This window comes from Ammospiza nelsoni, chromosome 3 (genome assembly GCF_027579445.1).
Source record: "Ammospiza nelsoni isolate bAmmNel1 chromosome 3, bAmmNel1.pri, whole genome shotgun sequence".
Classification (NCBI taxonomy): Eukaryota; Metazoa; Chordata; class Aves; order Passeriformes; family Passerellidae; genus Ammospiza; species Ammospiza nelsoni.
Window position 1 is genome coordinate 23963642 of NC_080635.1, and position 25403 is coordinate 23989044.

A 25403-nucleotide genomic window follows, 5' to 3' on the forward strand; every position below is an offset into this window, starting at 1 on the left:
TTCCATTCTAGTCTATCCATTCAAGTTTTCACACTGTTTCCCAATGTTTACCTTCCTATTTTAAAATTAATTAAAGTGCCTTATTCTGAAAAATACTGGATCTTTAACCTCAAATTAATCTTCATTTTCAATTATTTGTTTGTTATCCCTACATAGAAGCACACATTACATTTATTTTTCAAGCAGAGCTCTTGTGAGACAGCAGAGAATGCCTTGCACATACTATTCATAAGAAGATGCATCACAGCCATGAGAATTAACATCACTATGGAACTTCAGAAACTTACAGTCATGTGAGACTTGCAGGAGCTTTTATCAGTGTGCACTCTCATGTCCTAAGCATGATTAAGAAACCAGTGCAAACCTATTAGTATTCATGGACTGAATACCCATAAGATGGTAAGATAAAGCCTTTCATCTGAGCACATCTTTTAGATTTCAAGTGTTGCTCATTTCTAACACCAAGAATTATTGTTTCATTGCATCATCCCCGATTCCAGCTATTTTTGGCAACTAATTAAAAGCATATGCCTGAACCTTTTATGTATTTTGCCCTTATAATGAGACCTATTACTCTGGCTTATTCCATCCTTTTGAGTTCCAAAGTATCTTTCGAGTTACCATGGATACAAGTGATATGCTTTCTCCCACAACTGCTTTGTGTGCCTTATCGAACACCAGAAAACTGGCACAGTAGGAATCTAAGCCATCTATACAGGATGAATATCTAACCCCTTCAAGTGTTTGTCTTCGTCTTCCCACCCAAAAAAATAAAAATCAAACATGCCTACAGTACCATTTGTAATGAAATAAACAAGCAGGGTTTTTTTTTGTCTGAAATCCAGGACTTTTGCTCAAGGAAAACAAAAGAAAAAAAGATCCAGACATAAATTAATTTAATCTGACCAACACTGAAACAGTGTTGAAAAGAAAAATGGGAATCATTCTGAGTTTGCTGCTTATTTTGAGTTGACAGAGTTTAAGTGTTTCTACATCAATATATCCACAGAAGATGGAAAACACGGCAAATCTCAATGAGCATTTCTAAAAGGAGTCGCAGAAACATTACATGCAACTCTGAGATTATGCATAAACTAGAGTAAATAGAACTCCCATAAACTCCCTCTTTATACCAATTTCTTATGGACATTTTCAAATGCAGATTGCTTTCCAACAAGCTGGGAATAATTTGTACTTATTCAGTGGAGAAGAGGGCAGTTAAACAGATTTTTCCCATTATGCTTTTTGTATTCTGACCTCTTCTCAAAAACAAAAGACTCTCACTGAGACAGCAAAATTTACACAGTATTCAAAAACCAAGTGCTGATAGCATAATCTGAATTTATATGTGAAAAGTAAAGGGGAATAACCAGAAGGAAAAACAAATTATTGTAATACAAACTTGACAGAAACTCAGAACTGTCTCCCAACTTTCAATGCATTAAATCATTGGAAAGACACCAACTGCGTAAATGAGTGTCATGGTGGCAACTAAGAGCAAGAAAGACAGTAAAGATTGAGTAGACAAACGCTGCTCTTACCTCTTTTCCTCAGTTATCTAAACTTCTCTAAGTATTACAACAAAACACTTAGCAAAAAAAAATACTTGGCTTCTTCATATCCACAGGCTCAACCCTGCTTTAAAATACAGAGAATGTGAAGTATAATATCTGAGCCAGAGACACTGATACATAAGCCCCAGACTCTTACCCTTGATAGTATTATGAAATAACTGTATCATTCTGCAAGTTTTCCACAAGTTTTCTATAAATTCCTTTACTTTATGAAGTAAAGAAACATTAAATATTTTCATTATTCTAACACTGTCAATGTAGGCTAGACTTATATTTCCCTGGATTTCTTTTAACCTTTAAATTCAACTTCTAACTGTCTCAAACTTCCTTTTGGGGACAAAAAAATCCACACAGTGCTTTTACTGTGAACTTTCAACTAGAATTAAATCTCACTTCTTTCTTTGTCCTCTGAAAATTTATTTTAAAAGAAAAAAAGCTAGAAAAGCAAGAGAACAAGGAAAAGGAACTCAAAATTGACATTGCTACATTGTGGCATTTATGCTAAGTGGTCAGTGCTACCAAAATACTACAGTTTTATGTCAGTGCCACTTACAAAAAAAAAAAAAAAAAAAAAAAAAAAAAAAAGCATCTGGAACAGTGGAGATATTTACAGAATGGCTCAATACCCAGACTATTACATTCACTGCTACAAATACTATTATTTCTCTTCTGTATAATATTCTCCTGGACTATCTCCACTAGGCACAAAAACACACAAGAGATTCCCCCAGTCCTCTCAGAGAAGAATTAAAGAGCAAAGTACTCCTTTTTTGAGAAATAACCACTATTGTTACTATCCCTCTAAAGTTCCTCCTTTTCAAAATGTTGAAGTTCTCTGGAAATTGCCACAGTAGCTCCCAAGACTTAAGCGGCCAACGGATTTCCTTTAACATTTATAACAACTACTGTTGCTGTTTCAAAATATTTTCTTCTTCTAAAGTGCCTTTTCTTTAACAGGAAAGAAATGGCACCAGGAGAAGCAGATGATTGCTTCTTATTGCCAGTGAAGGGATTTCACTCTGAAAACAGTCAAGAGAGCAGCCAGTATCAAATAGCAGGATGATGAGTTTCTCTGAAGGAGAGCATTAGATACCCATCTCTTAACAGATTAACTGTTCCTCAATTAAGAGGGAGAATGACCACCAGCACAAAGCACCTCTTCAAACTTTACCAGTGCTACCCAAGAATTATCTGCTGACCACATTTTTGTGTGGATATACAATTCCTGAACCAAGAGTTGAGAGAAAAGAAAATAATATATCAGAGCAGTATTATCAACATCATAAGAACAGCTTTTAAGTCATACATACACTTGCAAATTTTCATGGGATTATTGCTATATTAAGATGTAAGTAAATGAAAATTGTAAAGTCCAAGGAAAAGACATCATTATTCTCTCTCATTCTTATAATCTAAAGCTAGTTCCATTCTGGCATTATGTATAGCATTTAACAAAGCCAAATACAAAGGATTCTAGGCAAAATAGTTTTGAGAAGGTGGGTAAAAAATAGTGCAAAATTAGTCTAGTTTTCTGGTTTGTATCAATCAGATGTTGAAAATAAGTGCAGTAGTATTTTTTAAAATTTTCATTTAACTCATCAAATTGCCACAAATGCTACAGATGCAACAGAAACACTTCGAAATATAATAAATCTTTAGAGAATGCAACATAGATGACATTGTAGTTTTCACTCCAGAGTAGTGGGTTTTTTCTATAAAAATTCACAGGAAGAATTTGGGCAAAATTCTAAAAAGATACTTTTTTTAAATCTTACTAGCACAGTGCTGAGGATTTAAAAGCTAAGTTCAGAAGTCATTATTTTTGCTACCAAACTACAGACTGAGCAGAACACAGGGATAACCAAAAAACTTATTAGATTAACCATGAAGAGAACGGCACAGAAATTTTGAGCAAAATCAAACACCATTACAAATCATATCTTCCTAGAAGATGTGAAGAAATTGGCCTGATCCCTAGAGTAAATCTTGACCAATCTGAACCAGAACAGACACAATCCCTCTTTTTTGGCCAAAAGCCACAGGGTTGGTCCTGGCCTTTTGGTTGCAAGTTTATTTTCTGGTACAGATGTCAATGCTTTGCAGCAGCCAACAGCAATCGTGTCACCTGTTCAAATCACACACATCAGCTGTATTTGTTCGGGCTGAGCAGTTTCAAAGGAAAGAAATTCACACCTGAAGTCAGCCTCTTGAAGACATGATCCTTTTGTAGTTTCATTCTCCAAGATTTGGATTTTTCAGATACACATGCTCTTATCAGCTCTATTTTTAACCTGCTGCTCATATAGGATACTTAAAATTCTGAACATGTTTACATTATCCATCCAGCAGGCTAATGGAACTGCATACCAGACAGTCATGCATAATTCAAATCAATATCCTCAGGCTTGCAACTCTAAGTCAAAGCTGCCTTTAAATAAGCTGGGTGTGACTTTAACATGAATAAAATGTATCTAATTTTTAACCTTTATCTGACAAATTGATATATTTGCAAAGGAATGTGATAAAACTTCTTTAAAAATTAAAATAATTAGGAAATCATGATAATTGAAAATCTTTTACAAAATACTTTGAAGGATAAAATTAAGAATGGTTCAACAAGACTGAAACCAAAGGTCAAAATGGAGAGCTGGGTCAATTTTTTCAAGCAAATTGTACAAATATATACACAAAAACACATGCTGCTGAACTACAAAGTGGTGAGAGGGTGAATGCAGCAAGATTTTCTATTTACAAATTTAAAGACCAAGCTTTAATTGAATTGGGCATAGGTGACCACACAGAAAATCTTATACCTAGTTAACCATGTCTGCTAGCTTCTCTCAAAGGACCAGAATCAGATTTTCCATAATAAAATAATTTTCCCTTTAAGGTTTCCTGTGTGATTTCATGAGACTATGATTCCTTCACAGCAGATAATCTTCAGCTGCACCAAAATGACCAGAAGCATGGCAATGACATTAGCTAAGGATCCATTTCCAGCTTCTAAATACAGTGGAGGAAAGGTAATTGCAAAAAACCAATCCCACCCCCAAAAAACCCAAAAGCTTGCCTCAAACTAAAAGGACAGAAACCAAAAAACTACTTCAAGTTGTATAACATATCATGCTTACTCTTTCCCCAAGGAAAATATTCCAACAAATCCTAAAATTTAGGATAACTTCATAAGACAAGTGTTTCAAATAGCAAATAAGAACTCATTTTGCAAGAAAACAAATTATGGATCTTTGCCTCCACAGAAGCTACAGACCCAATTTTATATTGTTTACTCAGATACAATATAGTCTCCAATAATATACTCAAAGTAGCTATGAAAATAGTTATCCTAACAATAAAATTCATGTTATCAGATTAAAATGGTAACACCGTTCAAGTTGTGTAAGGGCAAAATATTCATTAAACCATTCCAAGAGAATACTTACAAGATAGTTATAGCATGTCTATGAAACTTATACATATGCATAAGGAAAATAACCTACATTAGGTAACCAAAGAGAAAAAAAGTTCAGTTACAAAAAACCCCTAATGTATTTTTACAAAAGAGAAGGTTAAAATGTAATGTGCTTAGAATATAAACAAACAGTCCTAATGGTAACCTCTCCTTAACCTACAGGGAAAATGCACAACTGGGAGGCAAACTTTAGTTTCAGATTAGAGTTAAAAATCCTCTGGTTTTAACCTTTAAAGGTGAGAAGAATGCTCCATTTATCCACAGCTGCTATGGAGGAAGAACTGGTAAGCCATTCTTTTGTAATATTCTTATGCAAAATTCAAGATCAGGCTGGATGGGGCCTGGATCAGGACAACCTGATCTAGTGGGTGGAATCCCTGCCCATGGCAGGGGTTTGGAACTAGATGATCTTTAAGGTCCCTTCCAACCCAAAACATTCTATTATTCCATGTTGTGAAATCTGTTCTAGTTTTCAGTTCTCATATTTGCCTAAATTGCTCCATTGTGCTAATCAAGCAGCATGACTATTCTCAGGAGGTAAGCAGAGTACTGGGTAAAATTTCTTTTCCCAAGTACCTAAGAATGTCTACACAGAGATTTCCAGTCTACTGTTCAATCTCTTTTCTTAGTCACTCCTTCCATGATAGAGCCATGAACTCTCAGAATCAGCAAAAGCACTTGGTTCATCAAGGAAATGGCCTTTACAGCTGATACAGTACTATCTGTTGTGATAACAAAACAGTTCTACATTTTATGAATGTAGAGCATCTATTTTAAATATAAACTATTTCAGTCACTATTTCAGTCTGTGAACTTTTCCAAATCAATGATCTTTAAATTCCAGATTCAAATAGGAAGAGAGGTATTAAAAGAATAAGTTTACCATAAAATGAAAACTTTCCTGTTATCATTAATGTATGATTTACATCACTTCAGAGATGTCACATTGCTAAGGGTGACTTTCTTCAAAGCCCTCACATCAATGCAAGGATATTTCTTCAAAGAACTCAAGATGCTGGCAGGAGGAACCTAATCTGAGAGACTGCTTTGCTTACTTGTACACATCATGAGAAAAAGCCCATTCCCATTCGAAGACAGTTTTTCCTCCTCTTTGGAGCTGGTCTAGCTGGAAAAGGAATTTTTTCTATGGAAAATCTTGTCATCATCCCTAACTCTGAGTTTTGTTACTAGGGTTTCTTCTCTCAGCAGTATATGATATGCACACTTTAAACAGCATCTTTTTCTTCCCAGCATGTCTGCTGCTCTTCACAGGGTAAACCCATGATTTCAGAATTACCCAAATTCATGCTATCAAGCACTTTCATGCGCTTCCTTTGGCTGAAAAGATTGCACAGCTTTGATACTACCTATCTGGCTTCTAAACTCACAAGTCCTCTAAGTAAATCCTTTCTCTTCCAAACTGTGTTTCAACTCAGACATGGATCTCCTTTGCATTTCAATCCCTGTTTATGTCTTGCCTCCTCCATAAGATTCCTCAAGAAAATGCCATGAGTAATACTGAATTGCACACGTACTTTCTACCCCCATCTGTGAATTCAGCCTATTCCAGGACTCAAGAATTTGTAAGCATTACGCATACACGTAAAGAAGCTAACCTCAACATGATCATACCCCAGTTGCTTACAAGAAAAGTTCCTTTCTATCAGGAACATCTCACAAGACAAACAGTTATACTTTCTTGGGAAGGAAAAAAAAATTTTAATTCTGTAACACTGAATAAAAGACAGAGCAAGAGTTAATCTTTAAATCACCTTAGACTCTGCAATGCTCAGTTGAGTATATTTTGTGGAAACACGCATCGTAATTTCAAGCACTTAAGAGAACTGTCTTCCACTATTACAGAAGAACAATAGAGGTCTGTCATAATGCACTAGGAAGCTACTGTGGAACTCAGAAAAATCCCACTAAACCCCAAGCAAAAACTTGGGTAAATAAAAAAACACAAGAAAACCCAAACGCACAACATCACAGTCACTAAGTAGAAAGCATTGCAAATCAGGTTAGACACAATTCTGCATGTCCTTGAATTACAAAAGTATCTTTTTTACAAAACTACCCTTAAATATTCCCTTGATATGGCAATGGATTCAACAGCCACACTCCCCAAAAACTTCAAAGTCACAAGATACCATCATTCTCCAATTTTTAAGGGCTGGGAGCCAATGAAAATTTGTTTCAATTAACCAGAGGAGGCAGACACACTTGTTCAGGAATCAGAACTTTGTATCATTTGCATCACTGCACTCTCCTGTACACTACAGGAAGATTTTTAATTACTCCTAGAATAAAAAATGTCAGGTCTATATGCCCACATAAAAAAAAAAAAAAAAAAAAAAAAAAAAAAAAAAAAAAAAAAAACAAGAACGAAGAAGCTGGACCAATTAAAGAAATACTGTAACTAAAAAATCCCCCAAAATCTCCAAAAAGTACATCAGTAATATGAATTGATGGTACACAAGTACTATCACATAAGATACACAAGTAGGAATATCAGGAGTATTCACAGCTGCAACATGACTCAGCCTTCAAAATACACTCTGAAGCATTTAGAAATACAGCTCTGAAGGTGTCTTAAGACTTATCTTAAATCTCTTCACTAAAGAACCTTTTAAAGTACCTTGAATGTACTATTTGAAGCCCTAAGCCTATCCAAAGTTGCAGAACAAAATGAGTACTTCCTTCCAATAGGTGTTACACCAGAGAAATCTCACAGGTAATCTGATAAAGACACCTAAGAAAAAAGTGGGTGGCCACCTTTTTCCTAAATACTCTTTTCACTGAATTTATTTATTTCTTTAACACCTCTTAGAGGAAAAAGAAGATAAATAACTATTTATGACTGAGTATTCAAATGAGCTTTCAGTCCTTCAGTGTGACTACCACTACACAATTCTGTGCCACGGCAGACATATTTTTTGCCTGTAATTCTTATTATCTGAACTTTACTGAGACCAATTTTGACAGAACTTCCTTATTTTGCTGAACACAATACAGCCATACAGAGGCCCTCACTCTATAATTTCAAAACAGTCAGTTTTCATTCACACTTGGCTTGAAAAGAGATCTACTTACGTGCAAGGAATAATGATAGAAACTAAACTGCAAAACGTAGAGTTATCATGGAATTCACTGAGTGAATTCCTCTCTGAGTCTGTCCAAAGACTTTCACCTCAGCTTGGTAAGTCTGAACAAGTAGGATCCTGCTTCACAGAATGTATTTACTAATGAAAACTCGCCAGGTTGCTTAAACAGACTGGGGAGATTCACCTCTATACTGCTTCTGAGATGCTTGTGAAAGAGCTTTTAGTGTTTACATTGGAAAGATACTATGAGGAAATCTCTATATATACTTTAAGTAATTCAGTGAGGAGACTTTTCCTGAGACATGAAAACTAACAAGACAGAAAAAAAAAGGCAAAAAGCCGCATAAAGAATTAGATCCAAGAGATTCCAGAAGAACAGTCGCCTTCACGTGCAAAGATTGACACTGAAGAACAAGGCAAACATATGTCCACAGACACATCAACATAAAGTGCCGAAAGCCTAGAGAAGAATAGAAGGGGAGAAGACAAACTACAAAAATAACCATATTCTACCTTCACAATATGGAAAAGATGGATAAAATCCAGTAGCATATGCCTGCTAGAGCAGCAGATTCTCATTTAAGAGAACTTATGTTTTCTCGCTGCCGTCTTTTAGTGCTTCCATATGTTTCAAAAAAACCTTGTGAAATCTAAGGCACTTGGGCCAATCTCAGAAATAACATGTCTTCAGCCAGGGGGCTTTACCAATTGAGAAGTTGAAAAAAGATTTTAAAACAGGCTGGAGATGGAACCTGTGGTTGTACTGAACTGGTAAACTATAGCTAAATAAAGTATATCTAAGTATGCTAAATAAGCAAGTGAGCTTACTCCTTTTTTCTTCATAATGTGACTTATTTTGCCTCAAAATGAGATCAATTCTCCTTGCTAGCTCCTAATCAGGAATTTTGCACAGCTTTTAAAAGGTAATGCTTTAAGCACATCACAAATTAACTATGAAAAAAACCAAATTGTTTTCTTCTCCTCTTCTACCTTTCTCATCTCAGGGGATTCAGACAATCTTGATTTCAGAAACAAAGACCTGTCAGATGCCTGGAAAACTGTGATTTCAATATATTTCAAAATATAATCAATACATTTCAAAATACAATCAATAGGATATATTGAAATGTAATTTCAATATACCCTAACATATCTAAGTTTCAAAACTTCAATTTTTAGGAATTTAGATGACACCTTCCTTAGAAAAAATACATTGCTTATGAAGCTTATGGAGATACTAAAAACACAACAACTTGTCAGTATAATGCTTGGCTATTCAAAGTTGAGGAAGCAGCCACTACTGGAGACAAAGAGGCCAATTCAATATAATAATGTATGTCTTTTTGAAATTCAAATTATTAAGAAGGTATGGTCCATTTAAGATCCCAATATAGATACTAAAAAATATTTCTATAATGAAATACAAAGTTTGCCAATTTTAAATATAAAATTTTTACACTTCCTTATCCCTTAGACTCCTTTTTCAATTCATAAACTCTTTGTCAACAGAAATATCTTATGGTGCTGTTTTTCCTTGCCTTTTTTCCCCCTTTATTTTTATTCTTTATTTTCTAAAACAAATGTATAAATATTACAGTCTATATTAATCCCCTCTTCCAAAATATTACAAACAGTTGGAACACATAAAGACAATACTACATATTCAACACTGAAATGGTAGGAAATAATATAGGAAGCAGAATACACATTATAAAAACCTAAAAGGAAGTTTTGTCAGGAAAAGCGGAAAAATAGGTCACTTCAGCAAGTATCCATACCTGACTGGATAATATTAGAAAATACGAAACCAACATTATTGGCAAAATTAAGATTTCAAATTTCAAGCTGACCCTGGAATTTTGGACCTAAGCACAGAGATTGAGCCACACATTCTGTAGTTGCACAGGTTTTTGTTTTCTTAGATTAAAAACTTTTGGTCTTTTGTGCAAGAGTTGAAAATTTCAGGTGTAAACCTCTGTACCATTTTAAATGTTGACATTTCTCATCAACTTGATTTTCTATTGAATTAGATTTTCCTTTAGTGATACTCTGGAATTAAGCCTGTCCATGAGGAGTTCACTGCAAAAGTTTTATATTTACAATGGCCTACAGTCTGTAGAAATACTTGCATCCAAGCACAGTAGTCATTTATTTTTCATTTTGTGCATCTATATATAAACATGTAAAAATCTAAATGCATCAAATGTGCAATACAACATATTAATTAGGTCAGACATTGGCCAAAAGCAGGTATTTGTGAATGAAAATTCAAACCCCTGAATTGCAGAGAATCATCAAAAGTGCTACTAGAACATTCCATCATGAAAATACACCAACAAAGCCTGCAGAACATATAGCTTTCTTCATTTCAGTATTAAAAACATTATACAAAACGCCATGCGGGTTCGATACAAATATGCTGAAAAGAAAGATTAATATGGCCATCTAGAGGAGAAAAGAATGCTATGAAAACATACGACACAATTTTTCAGGCTTCAGAATATGATGCTTTTAGAGGCATGCAGCCAGAAAAAGGATGTAATAAACAAATTGCAGAACTGATAACAAGCAAACCTTAAAACAATACGTTCAGACATTCTGGTGGTCTGAATGATGCAAACATATTAATATTAAACACGTTGTTAGCAGGACAAGCAAAACATACAGGGTGTATTAATAAAAACAAGATTATGTTCTTGTCTCTGCTAAATTTTGTGAATGCAGAGTTAAGTACACATACATCTAAACAAATGAATTTTAAAAGGCAGAAGTTCAGAGTAAACAGTTATCAGTAAAACTGTTTATTGACTCCTTTAAAAACACACAGCTCACTACTGCAACATAGAACATGTCAGAGAGATTAGCTGCTGAAGAGAAAATTCAGCAGAAAAATACAAAATTTTCTGAAAACTAAGTATCATTTCCATTACTCATACTACTCTATCTTTGATGGAATTCATAGAGTCATGGAATCATGGAATGGTTTGTGTTGGAAGGGACCTTACAGACTACCTCAGTCCAACCTCTCTGCCCTGGACAGGGACACCTTCCACTAGACCAGGTTGCTCAGAAATCCATCCAACCTGGCCTGGAACACTGCTAGATGTGCAGCACCCACAGCTTCTCTGGGTAATCTGTTCCAGTGTCTTGCTACCCTCACAGAAAATATTTTTTTCCTAATATCTAATCTAAATCTACTATCTTTCAGCAGATCTTCCAGATCTCCTTAAAACAACACTCCCCCTTGGTCCTTATTCTTAATGATCAGGGGCTGCTTTACTGGCAACGAGCAGGAGGAAAACAGAGATGAGACAAAAATTAATTCTGTCCTCTCATCACTTCACTTTAACACTATCAAGTGTTATATGCTCAACATATGGACTGATCAGTGCCTTACTATGGAAGCACAGCCAAAATGTTAAAGACTTAGAAGTAGGAATGATAAAGCACATATGAGAAAAAAGAAGCACACAAAGTCAAATGCACTGACAATTTTTTCTCATATTAAACAAAGTGCATAGGAACACACTGCTTGTTCCACAGAAGAGTCAATAAAAGGGTCAATCATCTGTCTTTACACTTCTTATAAAAATAATTCAATACCTCTAAAAGCCGAGTATTTAACAGAAAAAACTCAGTGTTCCTGTGGCATTAAGTCTTCTACAGATTTTCTTCCAAATTTAAGGAACAGTAAAGCTTTGTATTTTTAAAAATCACAATGAAACATCTGGAATGCTGATGCTTCCCCCTTGGAATCAGATTTTTAATGTCTTCTGTTAAGTGCTTCTCTGAACACAAATGAACAGCTTGGTAGTAATAATCTCTCCTTTATTTCTGATTGCAGGCCTTCATGAAGTTGTCACCTCTTTTTATCAAAGTTCTACGTTGGGCAGCTTTCCCTCTGTAATGATCATCACATAAGGCATACGCTGTCTCTTCCTCTATTCTAAGACATTTTTATCATTGTGCAAATATTCTTTGAAGTAATTTAGGAAGAACATAAAAAGTACTAACACTAATTATTCCAGCATGCAACCTTCAGGTCACTGAGAAGTGAAAAATGTTAGGTTGTTAATCTGCTACAACGTCCAAAACTTTTTTTTCATAGTATTGAACATAATTTTGTTGAGAATAATGGATTAATAAAATGAGACAAACTCCTCAGTCTAATTTGCAAGCATTTTGCCGAACATACGGTGTAGAATGATTGCAGGCTGTCAAAAAAATAACACTGTTTATTCTCCATTCCTTGTAAAATGTGGGAAGAGAATGCTCTCATAAGGAGCAGCAAAAGCATAATACTGACATTATTAAAGTTTTGTGCAAGTAGAAGTATGTGGTTAAAAAAAAAATCTAAGTTTTTAAGTTAGAATGTTGTGATAGCTTTTGTTTTAGAAGGTTTTTTTTGCTTCCAAACCCTGAATGCTCTTTCATTACAATAAATTTAAAAATGGCATTTATATTCAGCCTGCTTCCAGAATGGACAGAGCATTGAAAAAGAATAGCACCTGGTGACAGATATATTTAGCAATAGAAGAACAACAAAAAACAAGGAGGGGGTAACAACTGTAACTTTCTGGATGCAATATTTGGAGTTGCCAAAAAGGTTCTTTTGTCTTAGGTATTAATCCTGATACAGATTTCCAGACTGGAAATTATCACTCCCCAGGATAAAAATCAGTAAATATAAATTCTGATGACTTAAAAGGACGATAAAGAACACAATTATTAAAAAAAAATAAAATTGGATACAGGCTAGCACAATGCCTTTGAAGCTTAACTCCTATAGGGCCAAAGTAAAAGGCTCAGATGAACTCAGGACTTTTCACTGAGAAGATGAACTAGATTGGATTTAAAAAATCAGAGCAACTACAAAATTGAAAGAGGGATGTCGTATAACTATGGCTATTTTAACAACTAGCCTCAGCAGTCTGCAGAGAGAGAAACACCTTATTCTAGATATCTGAAAGGAGTCTGCCTGAGTAATTCTCTTATAATTCATATCTGGTATTATTTGCTAATCATTTTTCCATCTCCTGTTAATATACATCATCATTCTTTCCCAACAGTGACAGAAGCCATAAAAAAGCCTTTCACATTCCCTCCACCAACACTGTTGAGAGATCTCAGTAGATATCAAAACCAAACACACTTTTAATATTGCTATTCCTTCTCCATCACAGTGTTCAAGAATCAGTTTTTACCACCTGACCTCACCTCTGCATCTCCTTCACTCTTCGTTGGAACTCAGACTACCTGCCTTCCTGCAATTTAACAGCAAAGGAAAGAAATGAATTTTCTCATGATCAGAAGAGAATCCTTTTACTCTGCAACTTACTTGAAATATGGTTTTCATGTCCTTCAAGTTTTAGCTTAGAATCATGAATGACTGTATACTAATTTCAAATTTCAAGGGCAAACAGACTTTTATATAATTTAATTATATCAAATTGTAGAAATTGTAAATTTTTTCAAGCCCTTCTGGACTGTATAGAATATTTAAGGTGAAATATCTTGTAATTACATATACCCACTTTTTATTAGAAAACATCAAACACCAAAAAACTTTTGCATTTTAACATACTAAAGAAAGACCAAAAATACCTTACTATAATATAGTACCTGTATCAGAATGTGACTTTTCCCTAGCTCCAGGAAAAACTCGCTTTTCATGCTTGAAACTGGCTATGGACGCAGTTCTCACACAACTACTTTCAAATACAAAAAGCATATTGACAAAATATCGACAGCAGAATTCTCAGCCTCTACATCAAGTATAGTCACCCCAAGTGAAAATCAAGAAATATATAGCATGTAAGAAAACATTCACTGTTTAAATACAACTTTTACCACCATGGAAAAATACATTAACCTAATCTTTATAGTAATTTCCTTGTGTCATTTCAGGAGAAGAAAAGATACAGAACATTCCAGCAATGCACACTGCAATGACCATATGCACTGTAGCCAATAACCAATTCCATTCACTTTTTTGTTAGAACAACTTATCAATACAGAAATAACATGTCTTCTTTGTATTTATAATACCACAAATTCAACAAGAGTTGCCATGTTTCCTTCCTAAATAAAAACAGCTTAAATTGCCCCAAAAATGAAATGAATAATGATAAAATTAAATGAAACTTAATATAACAAGATATTTTATCATTTGTAGCATCTCTGGAAGAATGTATACAAGTGTGTGCTTTTCTTATTTTTTTTTTTGGGCATGCACTAATAGAAGAGGTGTCTGGATATTTCTTGCAGACATTGACTATTTGCTAGCCAAGCTGCTCTCATCTTGGACTTACTTATCCAGAACACAATTGTGAAATTTGGAATAAAAGGAAGGCTTTTAAATAGCTCTTACCTTCATCTATTGAGGCTTCACTACTGTATCCATCATATTCTGCAGACAGGGGACTATATTTTTGTCTGGTTTCCCATATATAGTTTTTTTGCTGTCTGCCATCCACCACTGGCAGCCTGGAACTCTGGGTTCTAGACAGGGCCTCATGATATTTACCCAGTGCTTCATCTTCACTCTCAGATGATGAACCATGCTGGTCTTTACTCATATAAGAATTGTCTGTTTGAATAAAATAGAGCAAATCGACTACAGCTCAAAATAGAATACAAGAAAATAACCATAAGAGGTTATCATTGAAGATATTTAAGCCATTTCAATTAAAATTTCTGTAATATTTTAAAAATACCTTGTTGTAATCACAAGCATTGTGATTTTGTAATTGGTGAGAGCTGTTCTCATTTTCTAGAAGACCTGAAAGATTATTAAGCCCTAAAAACCACACTAGCACTTATTCAACAAAAACCAGATCAATTCATGTAAGGTGGCACATGGACATTCTTGAAACCCTTCATGAAGTAGGAAAATGCTCAAAATAATTTATGTCAAGGAAATCCAACACTGCTGCAACATTACATTTGGATACCTTACATATCAAGCAAGCAGCTCCTGATCCTAGCTGATTCCCAGCTGATTTTTGCTGTGAGCATGTAGCATAGCATAGAAATGAAACTGATTCACAAAAAGAAGCCTACAACAAAATAATCTTTAGGATAGTTATGCCAGTAGTGCTTAAACTCACAAAACAAATGGGAAAATGCTAGTGAAAGATGTTTGCATGCACAATTCTATTTAACTTACAATAAACAGCTCCTTATTCAATAACTGAAATTAATGCAGATTTTTACTGCAGACATCTGGCAACAGCAAAAATTACATGGGAAAAAAAAAATCTATCTAGTTAATTCTTTTATAGCAGTTCTGCAGTGCCTACTCCTGTGGCCAACGTTTTCCAACTACATCTCAAGCATGACTTCCTCCCACAAATCAAAGATTTGCTGTATTTTTATTTCTGTAAAGGGAAGATTTCCTCCTCCCTTCTTCCAAAGTTCAATTGGATTCTATCCACATTTAACATCCCTTGCAGAGGTTCTGTAGATCTCAGACTCTAATAGGCATTAAGAGTTCATGTGAGCTCAGAAGTTAGCATTACCTCCACTCTGAGAGCAAACCTATGGTATATGATTTGCCAGTGCATTTCCATTACCAGCAGAGCTTTGAGGTGCCCATAATGCTGTTTCTCAGCTCCTGAATCTGAGGGAATGCTGTCTAACATGCTACCCAGCCACACTCAACTGCTTCTCCCTTCCCTGCTTTTATGCCCTCAGCTCCAGATCTGTGTTTCCACTCCCATTAGTGTCTGTCTTCATGCCCAGTCAGTCTCACTCATCTGGCTGAGTATTCCTGCTGAAAGAGAGATTCAGCTTATTCAAAAGCTAGCCAGTTAAAATTAAATTAAATCAATGTATGCCAGCCATCTAGATCTCTTTTACTGTCAAGTGTTTGCCTCTTAGTACTACAGAGGTCTGTCCTTCCTACTTTTAGGAATCACTTCCCATAGAGATCTTTTTCTCCCTGGTACTCATACAGAAAAAACTCTGCTGCAAGTTTAGGTAAGAAATCTTTTGGAAAGCTACATTTATACAAGCAGAATCCTATGCCAAGTTCCTGTCTCCCAGCCACACACTCCAAGTTCTTGCTCCAAGCACCCACATTTGGTTTCTTATGGTGATTTCCTCTGTTCTCTTTGGCTGTTCAATCCCAATGTCTTTACTTGCACCTAACCAACTACTCATGTAACCTTGGTCTTTGACCTTTAGTCTCTCCACCTTCATATGAAGTTCTCAGTTCTCTCCATAGCTGTCACCTTTCCTAGTTTAGATCCCAATCTACCACGTGCATCAGGTCCTATTGTTCATAAGTTTCTGTCCTCACATAGAATATGTTTATTCTCAATTCTTCGGTTCAAACTCCCAGAGTCCATCAGTAACCATAAGCATCAAAGACAGGGTAAAACCTGCTCTGCTCTTCAATCCCTACAATGAAGCATATGAGTGCAAATGGGATGGTCAGTGAATTTAACAAGCAAAGTATAAGAAGTGTTTACCATGTCTTTTCAAAAAGCAAACTTTCCAAAAATTTACAACTTTGTCAGACTTAGGTGTTTTTCATAGAAGAACATGGGCATCTCTGACATGGGAGAAGGGCTCTCCCACATCTCAAGCACATATTCCAATACCTAAAGGTGCCACAGCATCTTTGTAAACCTGAGGTGAAATCTACTTTTTTTTTCTGTAGAAATACCCAGCATATTTTTTCCCATTACCTATTTTTTGGAAACAACTAAAGATTTTAAACTATAACTTAAGAAAAAAACAAAAAACAATAGGATCTCGGACAGAAAGAATGCCTAATTTCCTCAAAATTCTTTCAAATTTGGCACATAATTTAGGAAATTCATAAGTAAGAAGTAAGATCTTGCAATGGAAATTGTCAGAAAATCTTATCTGTATGTGGGGCTACCAGCACGACACACAATGTGTACAACAACTTATTTTACTAATTATAGGAAAAATGGTGCCTTAAAAGACCTCTAAGGAAAAACTAGATCTTTCAGCTCTAGACTATTAATTCAAGTCTAGCAGATATGGTTCTTCCCATTTATGGATGGCTATAAAGCAAGTTCAATTTCAGTGATTATTTACTGAAAATATCACACCAAGTAGGATATATTCTGGCTAACATGTTCACTGCAAGAGGCTGCCCAGAAAAAGGAATCTCTAAGTGTTTTGCTGTAACACAAGGTAAAATTTTGTATTTCATATAGCCCTCCAAGGGTTGAAACCTGCCACATTGGAACTTCTACAGATTCACACAACTATAATTAAAGCAGAGCATACCAGGCCTAAAATACAGTGCCAGACATCAGTATTAGGTGCCTCCTTTAACATTACAAGAAATGTATTCACAAATAGGAAATCAGGTTCATTAATCAGCCTGCATAAAGAACGGAATAGTATAAAACACGGCAGCAACATGTTTGAAAGAAGAGTTGAAAGTACGTCTCTAATAATACACTGATTTTTCTAAGCATCCAGAAGTTCTCAGTGATAGCAGGTTTTTATTTTTTCTCCAGTTCCTATCATAAAAGAATGAGAATGTATACCATTATTAGAAATCATGAAGCAAGACCTCTTCAGAGGACTTAAATACCTCCTCAAAGTTTAAACATAAGCTATTCATGCAAATACTTTTTTTTTAAATTACAAAGCAGATAAGTTTCAGTTTCTTGGGAAAAAGTAGCTTCCTGTACATTAAGAAAAAAAAAAAAAAAAACCACAAAAAACTCAGTTTAGTGCCTTTGCTTGCCACTTCTCATTGGATTTTTACACCTTATTTGGAAACTTGGCTAAGACAATTTATGTTCTTAGCAAAACCTTTCCTTTATTTGGCTGACACAGGTCATGAGCAATTATTAATCTATTGAAAGCTAATAATTTGTTTATTATGGACCCTAAATGCCATTTTTGACAGAATATACTTTACAAATCTATTATTATGTAATGAAATAGATAAGATCATAGTTTATCATACAAACATGGAAAACACTCCTAATTCAAACTTAAAAAAACCAACCAAACAAAACCAAACCAAAACTCAACAAAGCAGATAACTGAAATTTTCTGAAAAGGAAAACAGACACAACTGAAGGAAAAAAATGGGTTTCTATTAGGAAATCATTCATTTCTTTACAGAATCAGCACCTGGAAACATGGAAAAGCATGTGTTGCTTTCTAAACTTTTAGTATGCAATGTGCAAACGTATGTAAAATTGCAAGGTTTTAGTTCTTCCTTACAAACTGTTATTGCAACTCCCTTATCACACTAAGACTGGATGTTGAGGACAGCGCAAAAAGTATCCATAACAACAACACACAGGTTTTCTTTTAAGACTACAACTTTAAGACAAGCCTCATTCACTTCTTTCTATACTTAAAATCACTTAATTGCCATTTCTTATTGAGTTTCTCATTTCTCATTGTGTCTTGAAATCATTATCTCACATATCCCAGAAATATTCTGAAGATCTACTGTAATGTAAATGCAAAAGAAGTTATTCCTTTTACTGTCATAGCACATTTCATGCAATGCTTTTAAAAGAAATGAAATAAAAATAACTTTCACAGAACAAGTATTAACTTCCAGTATTAATTAATTCATAGTTTTCAGCAGAAACCACACAAGGCAGAGAAGGCAAGAAAAACTGTATAAAGAAAGAGTAGAGTTAGAACATAGAAAAGGCATTTATTAATCAGTTCCTTTAAGTTATACTGTGGAAAGTAATTAACTTCCAAGAAACATCAACATAATTAGAAAATGAAGCACTGAAACAAACCTGGCCCTTTCACTGACAGGAAACACTATTATTAAATGTGTAAATTAGGTGGAAAAAGCAGGAAATATCATAAGTTTCAGGAAAGGCTGAAGAATGCAGTTTGCTGACAGACTCCTCACCTTTTCCTGCTGTCTTCTTATTACATAGCTCTCTTTCTAATTTCTTTGAGTTTTTCCTTTTGCCCTCATTTGCAATTGTAGTTGACACACTGCCTTCATCCTTTGAGATGGGTTTTCTTTTTCTGTCAAAGAAGGCTTCAGATTTCTTTTCTTTGATTTCATTAAGGCAACTGGGATGGTCATTGTGCATCTTCTTCAAGCTGGAATCTGTTAATTTCTCCTTCTGTACAAGCTTTGTTTCTACATCTTGGGGAACATTCATACTGTGCACTTTATCAGAATCTTTAAAATCAGCTCCAAGTGAATGCGGTTTGATTTTTTTATGCTCACGATTCTTAGAATTATCTGATACTGCATATAAACAATTATCTTGCTCCTCTATAGATTGTTCCACTGTAAGTTTTTTACTTTTCAGGTTACTATCCTTCAAGAACTTATCATTTACAAAACACTCATTTCCCCCTACTACTTCCCTTTTAAAAGGTCCTCCTACAGTCTTCGAATCCTGATGTTCTTCTGTATCACTGAGAGGATTATTATGATCTGTGCCTCTTAACTGGCACTGGTTTTTGTTCAAGGCATGGTCAGATACTCCAACTTGACTTGTACCACTTTTTACAAAATCTAACGAATTAGAATTATGAGTCTCTTTATGTTCTGCAGCACCTCTCTTAGTTTTCATATTAATTTCCTGAGAATGAGTTAATGAGGGTGTGTGTTCCTCTCTGCCTTCCACAGGTTTCTCACTCTGCGTTTTGGAGCTCTCATCCTCTGCCCGCAGGCCATTGATCATGCTGGTCACTTGCTCTGTCACTGAGTCAGCTACAGAGTAGCCAACCTCGCCAACAACACTGGCCAGGTCATCCACAGCACTGCTGAGCGTGTCCACCAGGGAAGACACCGAGGGAAGGCTCAGATTTTGCTGAAGGTTTCTAAAAAACGCCATTTGTCCGGCCTATCCAGCAACAGATCTTAACACTGACAGGTGCTCTCTTTCACAAACTGACCACCCCTGTTTCTTCAATTTCAGAGCTATTTGCCTTCTCTATTTCAAAAGCCAATATATTTACCAGGGGAAGTTTCAGCTTTTCTCTTTTCATTCAATTATCATTGCAAACAATAAGAAAACAGCTAAATAAAAATCTTGAAGCCACAATCAACCAGCAAAACCATAGTCTTTCATCAACTGCAGCATCAACTAGCCATAATAAAATTCATTATTTTCAAAAACAAGACACCTGTGTGAAGTGGAATTTTTTTGAATTCTAACCTGTGAAGAAGAAGTTATGAGACATTTAAATTTTCATCAGTGTCATGTCACACTAAAACAGGCTTTTAACATAACACAACACACATCGTAGAGACTTCTTCACCCCAAAATATCTGTTGTCTTTTACATAAGCTAAGATGCTTTGGAATATCAAGACTTGTTTTGTAGCAAAAAAGAAAGTTAATATGACAGACAATTTCTGGGGAGAACATTTTCTTTTGCCTCCTGGAAAATTGAAAATTAAAATTTAGCTCCATCTTTTAGAGAGGTAGAAGGGAAGAAGGCCTCTTTGATTTCACATTCTGTTTTCTGGTGCCTGGCTCTTTCTCTCTAGTTAACTAACAAAGCCTGTTCAATTTTCACAGTACAGAAGTTTTACCGACCCTCAGTATCTTTTTCAAGGTCTAATTTCTTTCATTACACATGATCCCTAAAGACCTTGTATTAAAAAATATTCAATAATGTGTTAGTCAGATATAAGATATCACTAAAATTATTCTTTAAAATGATTTTCCGGGTGAATAAAATCAAGACCTTCTCCAAAAGTATGGCGAAGGATTTTAACAGGCTGAGTGAAAATCCAATAATCCCATTCACAAATTTACCTGAAAAGATTTAACTATACAAAATTATGGATTGTTTAAAATAAGTTCAAGAGTATTCTCAGAGTGCAAGAGAAGTATCTCTCCATAAGTAAATGCAAACTCTTTGGTTAGGTAACTGTTGAATTTCTGTGGCTTGTGGATACAAAGGTTTGCTCCTTTCAAGTACTGCAGTCACAGGAAAAGCCAACATTGCTGTGTTGCTATATCCTTGTAAAAACGTGCACTCTTATAATTAAGTTTAGTACACTGTATGTTGGATACTTACAAAGTTTATCTTGTGAATTCTTTCTTGTAGTGTATCCTGAATCGAGATCTGGGAAACCACTAACATTTTCAATACACATCTTCTTATTAATATATAGGAAAAGTAGCAGCATGAGAATAATGAACACCCCAACTGCAGACAGGAATCCAATTGCTTCCGGAGATACTAAAAGAAACAGAAAGAAATAAATTTTTTAAAACTTTGTAAAGGCTTGCAAAGTTGTAATATTACCAGAATTGATCATTAATAAATACCTAAAAAGATGCAAATATATATGCCATATATAATTAAAACCCCACCATTTAAATCTGAGTTAATGCTTAATCATCTTTTCAAAGAACAGAAAGCATGTGGTCCTAATCTGAGAGGGACAGACACTGTGAGCAGGAGGTTCTCATGGAGGACTGGACAGTCTCTGCAGAAGAACAGGGAGATTATCAGAAGCTGCCAAAACCAATGATTTCTAAAGGAACACCTGAGACAGCACTGGAAAGGAGCTAAGAGCTCCCCACCTACTGGAGGTTTGGCTGCCTCTGCTCAGGGCCAGCTCTGAGACAGTGCTGTTGAGGAGGGACTGAGCCTTGGCCCTGTCCACCTTGTCATGTTCAGCACCCGGCTCCTCTTCCCTCGGGGACCAGCTGGCTCACCCAGCCCTCTGACAAGCAGGATGCTTTATGAGCAAAAAACAGAGTGAGAAAAACCATGTATGGTCACTTGCATATGAACAAAGAAAGAGCTAATAGAAAATGAAATAGAGGTAAAGCACACTTAAACCCAGGTGGGGGAAAAAAAGGCCAGAGTAGACTGACATGTCTTAGAGAATGTGTAAAATAAAGAATATGTAAATGCTATTAAGCAGATAACTGCAAGGCAGTATTGGGGATCTTTGAAAGGTTTAGCATCTTTGACATCCACCAGCATCTAACAACATCAATTACACCAGTTAAGACTAAGATTGTCAAGGAGCACGTTTTAGAAATGTGAAATCTGCAAATGAATGTGGCAAATTGAAGCAATGGGAAAGAGTATTTAAATGGCCATTTGTTTATTTGAAAGGAGAGTGGGCAGGGAAAGGGATATAGAAGAGCAGCAAAAACAAGAATCTGGAAATGTGAGAAATAAGTACCAACTTATAAATGCAGTTCAAGACCAAGAGAGGGCAGATCTTTTGAAAGGAGTGCAGATGCCCACAGACTATAATGAAGCTGAGCTGCTTCATTAATAAAGGCTGCCAGGATTTCACAGGGAAGGCCCTTAGGAAACCCAGTGGAGTCTCCACAAGCCTTATATTCAAAAAACTTGAAGCAAGAAGTTAAAAAAGTGACAGGATTGCAAATTTATTATGAAGTAGTGTGGGAGCTTAAAGTGAAGGGTTATAAAACTGCAACTCAATAGCATTTGGATGCAATTTATAGGCAAAAATGTAATAAAACTCAAACTACACGCAATTAAAAGCCATGTAAAGCACTACAGAGCTGTGATTTCTAGTGATATGTAACAGATTAATTAATCTGTTAACTGGTTCTTTACTAATGTACTGATAATTAAGAAACATTATGTCTCAAACCTGCATCCTAAACAGGAAGAGTAACACCTAACAGTGGATTTTATGGCCATAACACACAGACAACACACATTTCAGAGCTGAACACAACTGCGTTAATCTGGATGAAAACTGGGATTTCACATATCACTTTTCTTCCTCCTGACTTTGCAAGACTACACTCAACTACATAAATCCCATTCTTGGGGGTTGATTTTTTTTTCTATTTAATAAAGATTTATGAAGCTTTATCAGATTGACAAATTCTGTTTGCCAAGATCTTTAGGACTACAATGCTACATGGTAACATCTTTCACGATTTAAAAAGGAGTGGAATTAAAGAACATCTGCCAACAGACTCAGCATTCAGAAATGCAATACAAAAGGACAAGATGCAAGAGTCCGAAATAACTACAAGAAGAGTTCCAATTGGAGATGAGGCAGGAAAAATCCAGAATGAGAGGAGTTTATCACTGGAACAGATTGCCTAGATCAGTTATAGAATCCAACTTCAATGTTATCCCTGCTTTGAGCAGGGGACTGAACTGTAAATTACTTTCCCAGGAGCCTTCCAAATGAAATCATTCTCTGATTCGACATATGCCCTTTGTAAATCTGGGCTCATGCATCTATGTAAAAGTACTGACTGAGAAACTCATGCAATTCCACAAGCTCAGTTAGTTTTGCAGGATGACAGGGAACATTTGTGTCCATGGTGCTGTTCCTAAATTACTATACAGGTGTCTTTCAAATCTGACAAAGAAAGAAAGATCCAAAGAAATGTGCCTTCACCGTGAAAAACGAATTGGACAGATTTGCACTTCTGTTTTGAGCTGGACATCCAGACCTATCTAAACCTGGAAATATTTTTTTTTTTTCACTTCTTACCTCTGACCAGAAGAGGCCATGTAACATTTTGCCTAAACCACCCCTGAAAATTTTCTCATGAATAGGAGCTTGCCAACAACATCAAATGAGACATCCTGCTGCATCAAGAGGGGTAACAAGGTGAGAAAAGTGAATTTCTATTCTGGAACAGAGAAGAAAGTCAGCTAATTTTTTCCCAATTAATATTTTAATTATCATGAAATTTGGCATGTGTTCAGGCATTCATTTATTGTTTGTCAGGTGTCTATTTACCATTTTTCATGGAATCTTTCCACACAGGGGAACACTCTGAGTTTTGACAAAAGCCTCAGTTCATATATATTAATTTTTTACCTCAAAGCTTAACAGATGAAATCTCCCCAAGTTCTGCTGGCAGTAGGCATACTCTCATTCCTTCCAATACTGCATATGGATAACTGAGAATATCTGAGGCTATTGAAACAAGAGCCAGTTTTCTCTGCATTATTGATACTCACTCAAATGAAACCAGGGACTGGGCCCAGGACAGAAAACCTTCATTTTCACTAAGTTCCAGCTATAACATCTATCAAACACAGAGGCAGGGAATGCAATTCATGGGGGCCAGCAGAAGTGAAGGAGCAGCAGAAGGTGGCACAGGTTAATGATGTTCAGGGAGGAAAATCAGTGTGAGACATGAAGAAGGTGTGACACCAACTTGGGGTACATGGAAAAAGTCAGAAAGTGAAGAGAAGGCAAAAAAGAAGACAGATCAGAGGGCAGATAAAGATCATGGGACCTTTGAATGAACTATGAGAATGATTGCTTTATTATTGGAGCAGGCTGTCCTGAGCAACTTCACCTGAATTCAGTGTCCACACTGCTTTGAGCAGGAGATTTAACTGAATTCCAGTCATGGAATGATTCTCAACAAAGAGCAGTGACAGTCTACTTTAAATAGGATATATTAACTGTACAGCATCTTCAGGGAAAAACACTCTCACATATGTCACATTTGATCTTTTCAAGCTGTAGGTTTAAATTGCATTTTTAAAATTTTTAGTTATGCTTATGTTGCTCAGCAATCATCTGCCTTGATCCATCAAAATATGTGTTTAAGGAAGTTAACCACAGCCTAAAAGGAACTGAAAGCTGAATATTTTGGGTTTTTTTTTCTCCAGTACTTGCTGGATACTAAGTAGTTAAAAAAGGCACTATCTGAAAGCCTTATAGTTCTCTATGGAAACACAGTATCTGATGACATTTTTCTGGATGAAAAAAGAAACATTGGCTGATACCTTACAAAAAGAATGAAACTTTAGCTGCAGCAAAACTAATTAATTATTTATGTAATTCAGTGTGAACATAGGACTTGAAAATTATATTTCTGTATCAATTTGCACTCATGTAAAGAGTCTTAGAATACTTGTTCACAGATTAGGTAAATTATCAAGCTGAAATCCTGTAAAGTATTACCATTATAAAGCCAGGGGGAAAAAACCTACTTCAATTTTCCACATGAAATGTGCACAGATTCCCATCTATGAATTCAGGTTTTATACATCACATTAATCCTTCAGTTAGTTTCTCACAGCTTAAGTATCAAGCAGGTATACTTCATAGACAGAAAAAATTTAAAAGTTCTTTTTTACATAAAAAAATACACCTATGCCACATTCACCACCAGAATTACTTTGATTCAAAACATTTTGTAATAAATTCAGAGTTGTCTGGGAATTAATTGTACCATGAAAAGCATTTTAAAACTCTCAGAGGTTCCCAGTGCTTCTACTATCAGACAGCAGTAGGAAGGCAATGTTTTCTCAAAGTCATCCTTTAAATTCA

General features: G+C 35.5%; 1 protein-coding gene across 2 annotated transcripts in view; it reads right to left on the reverse strand.

Moving 5' to 3' along the window:
- The window catches only part of SYT14 (synaptotagmin 14), a 53390-nt gene extending 32094 nt beyond the window's left edge, over window positions 1-21296 (reverse strand). Inside the window, exons 1-2 of one of the 2 annotated variants that reach the window (XM_059468721.1) lie at window positions 21170-21296; window positions 14518-14736 (exon numbers count right to left, since the gene is read on the reverse strand). In XM_059468721.1, the coding sequence (XP_059324704.1) occupies window positions 14518-14736; window positions 21170-21281 (331 nt within the window). In that variant the 5' untranslated portion in view covers window positions 21282-21296. Of the gene's footprint in view, window positions 1-14517; window positions 14737-19029; window positions 19976-21169 lie in introns of those variants that run through there. The other variant, XM_059468720.1, reaches the window with a different exon arrangement.
- Between the last annotated feature and the right edge of the window lie 4107 nt (window positions 21297-25403).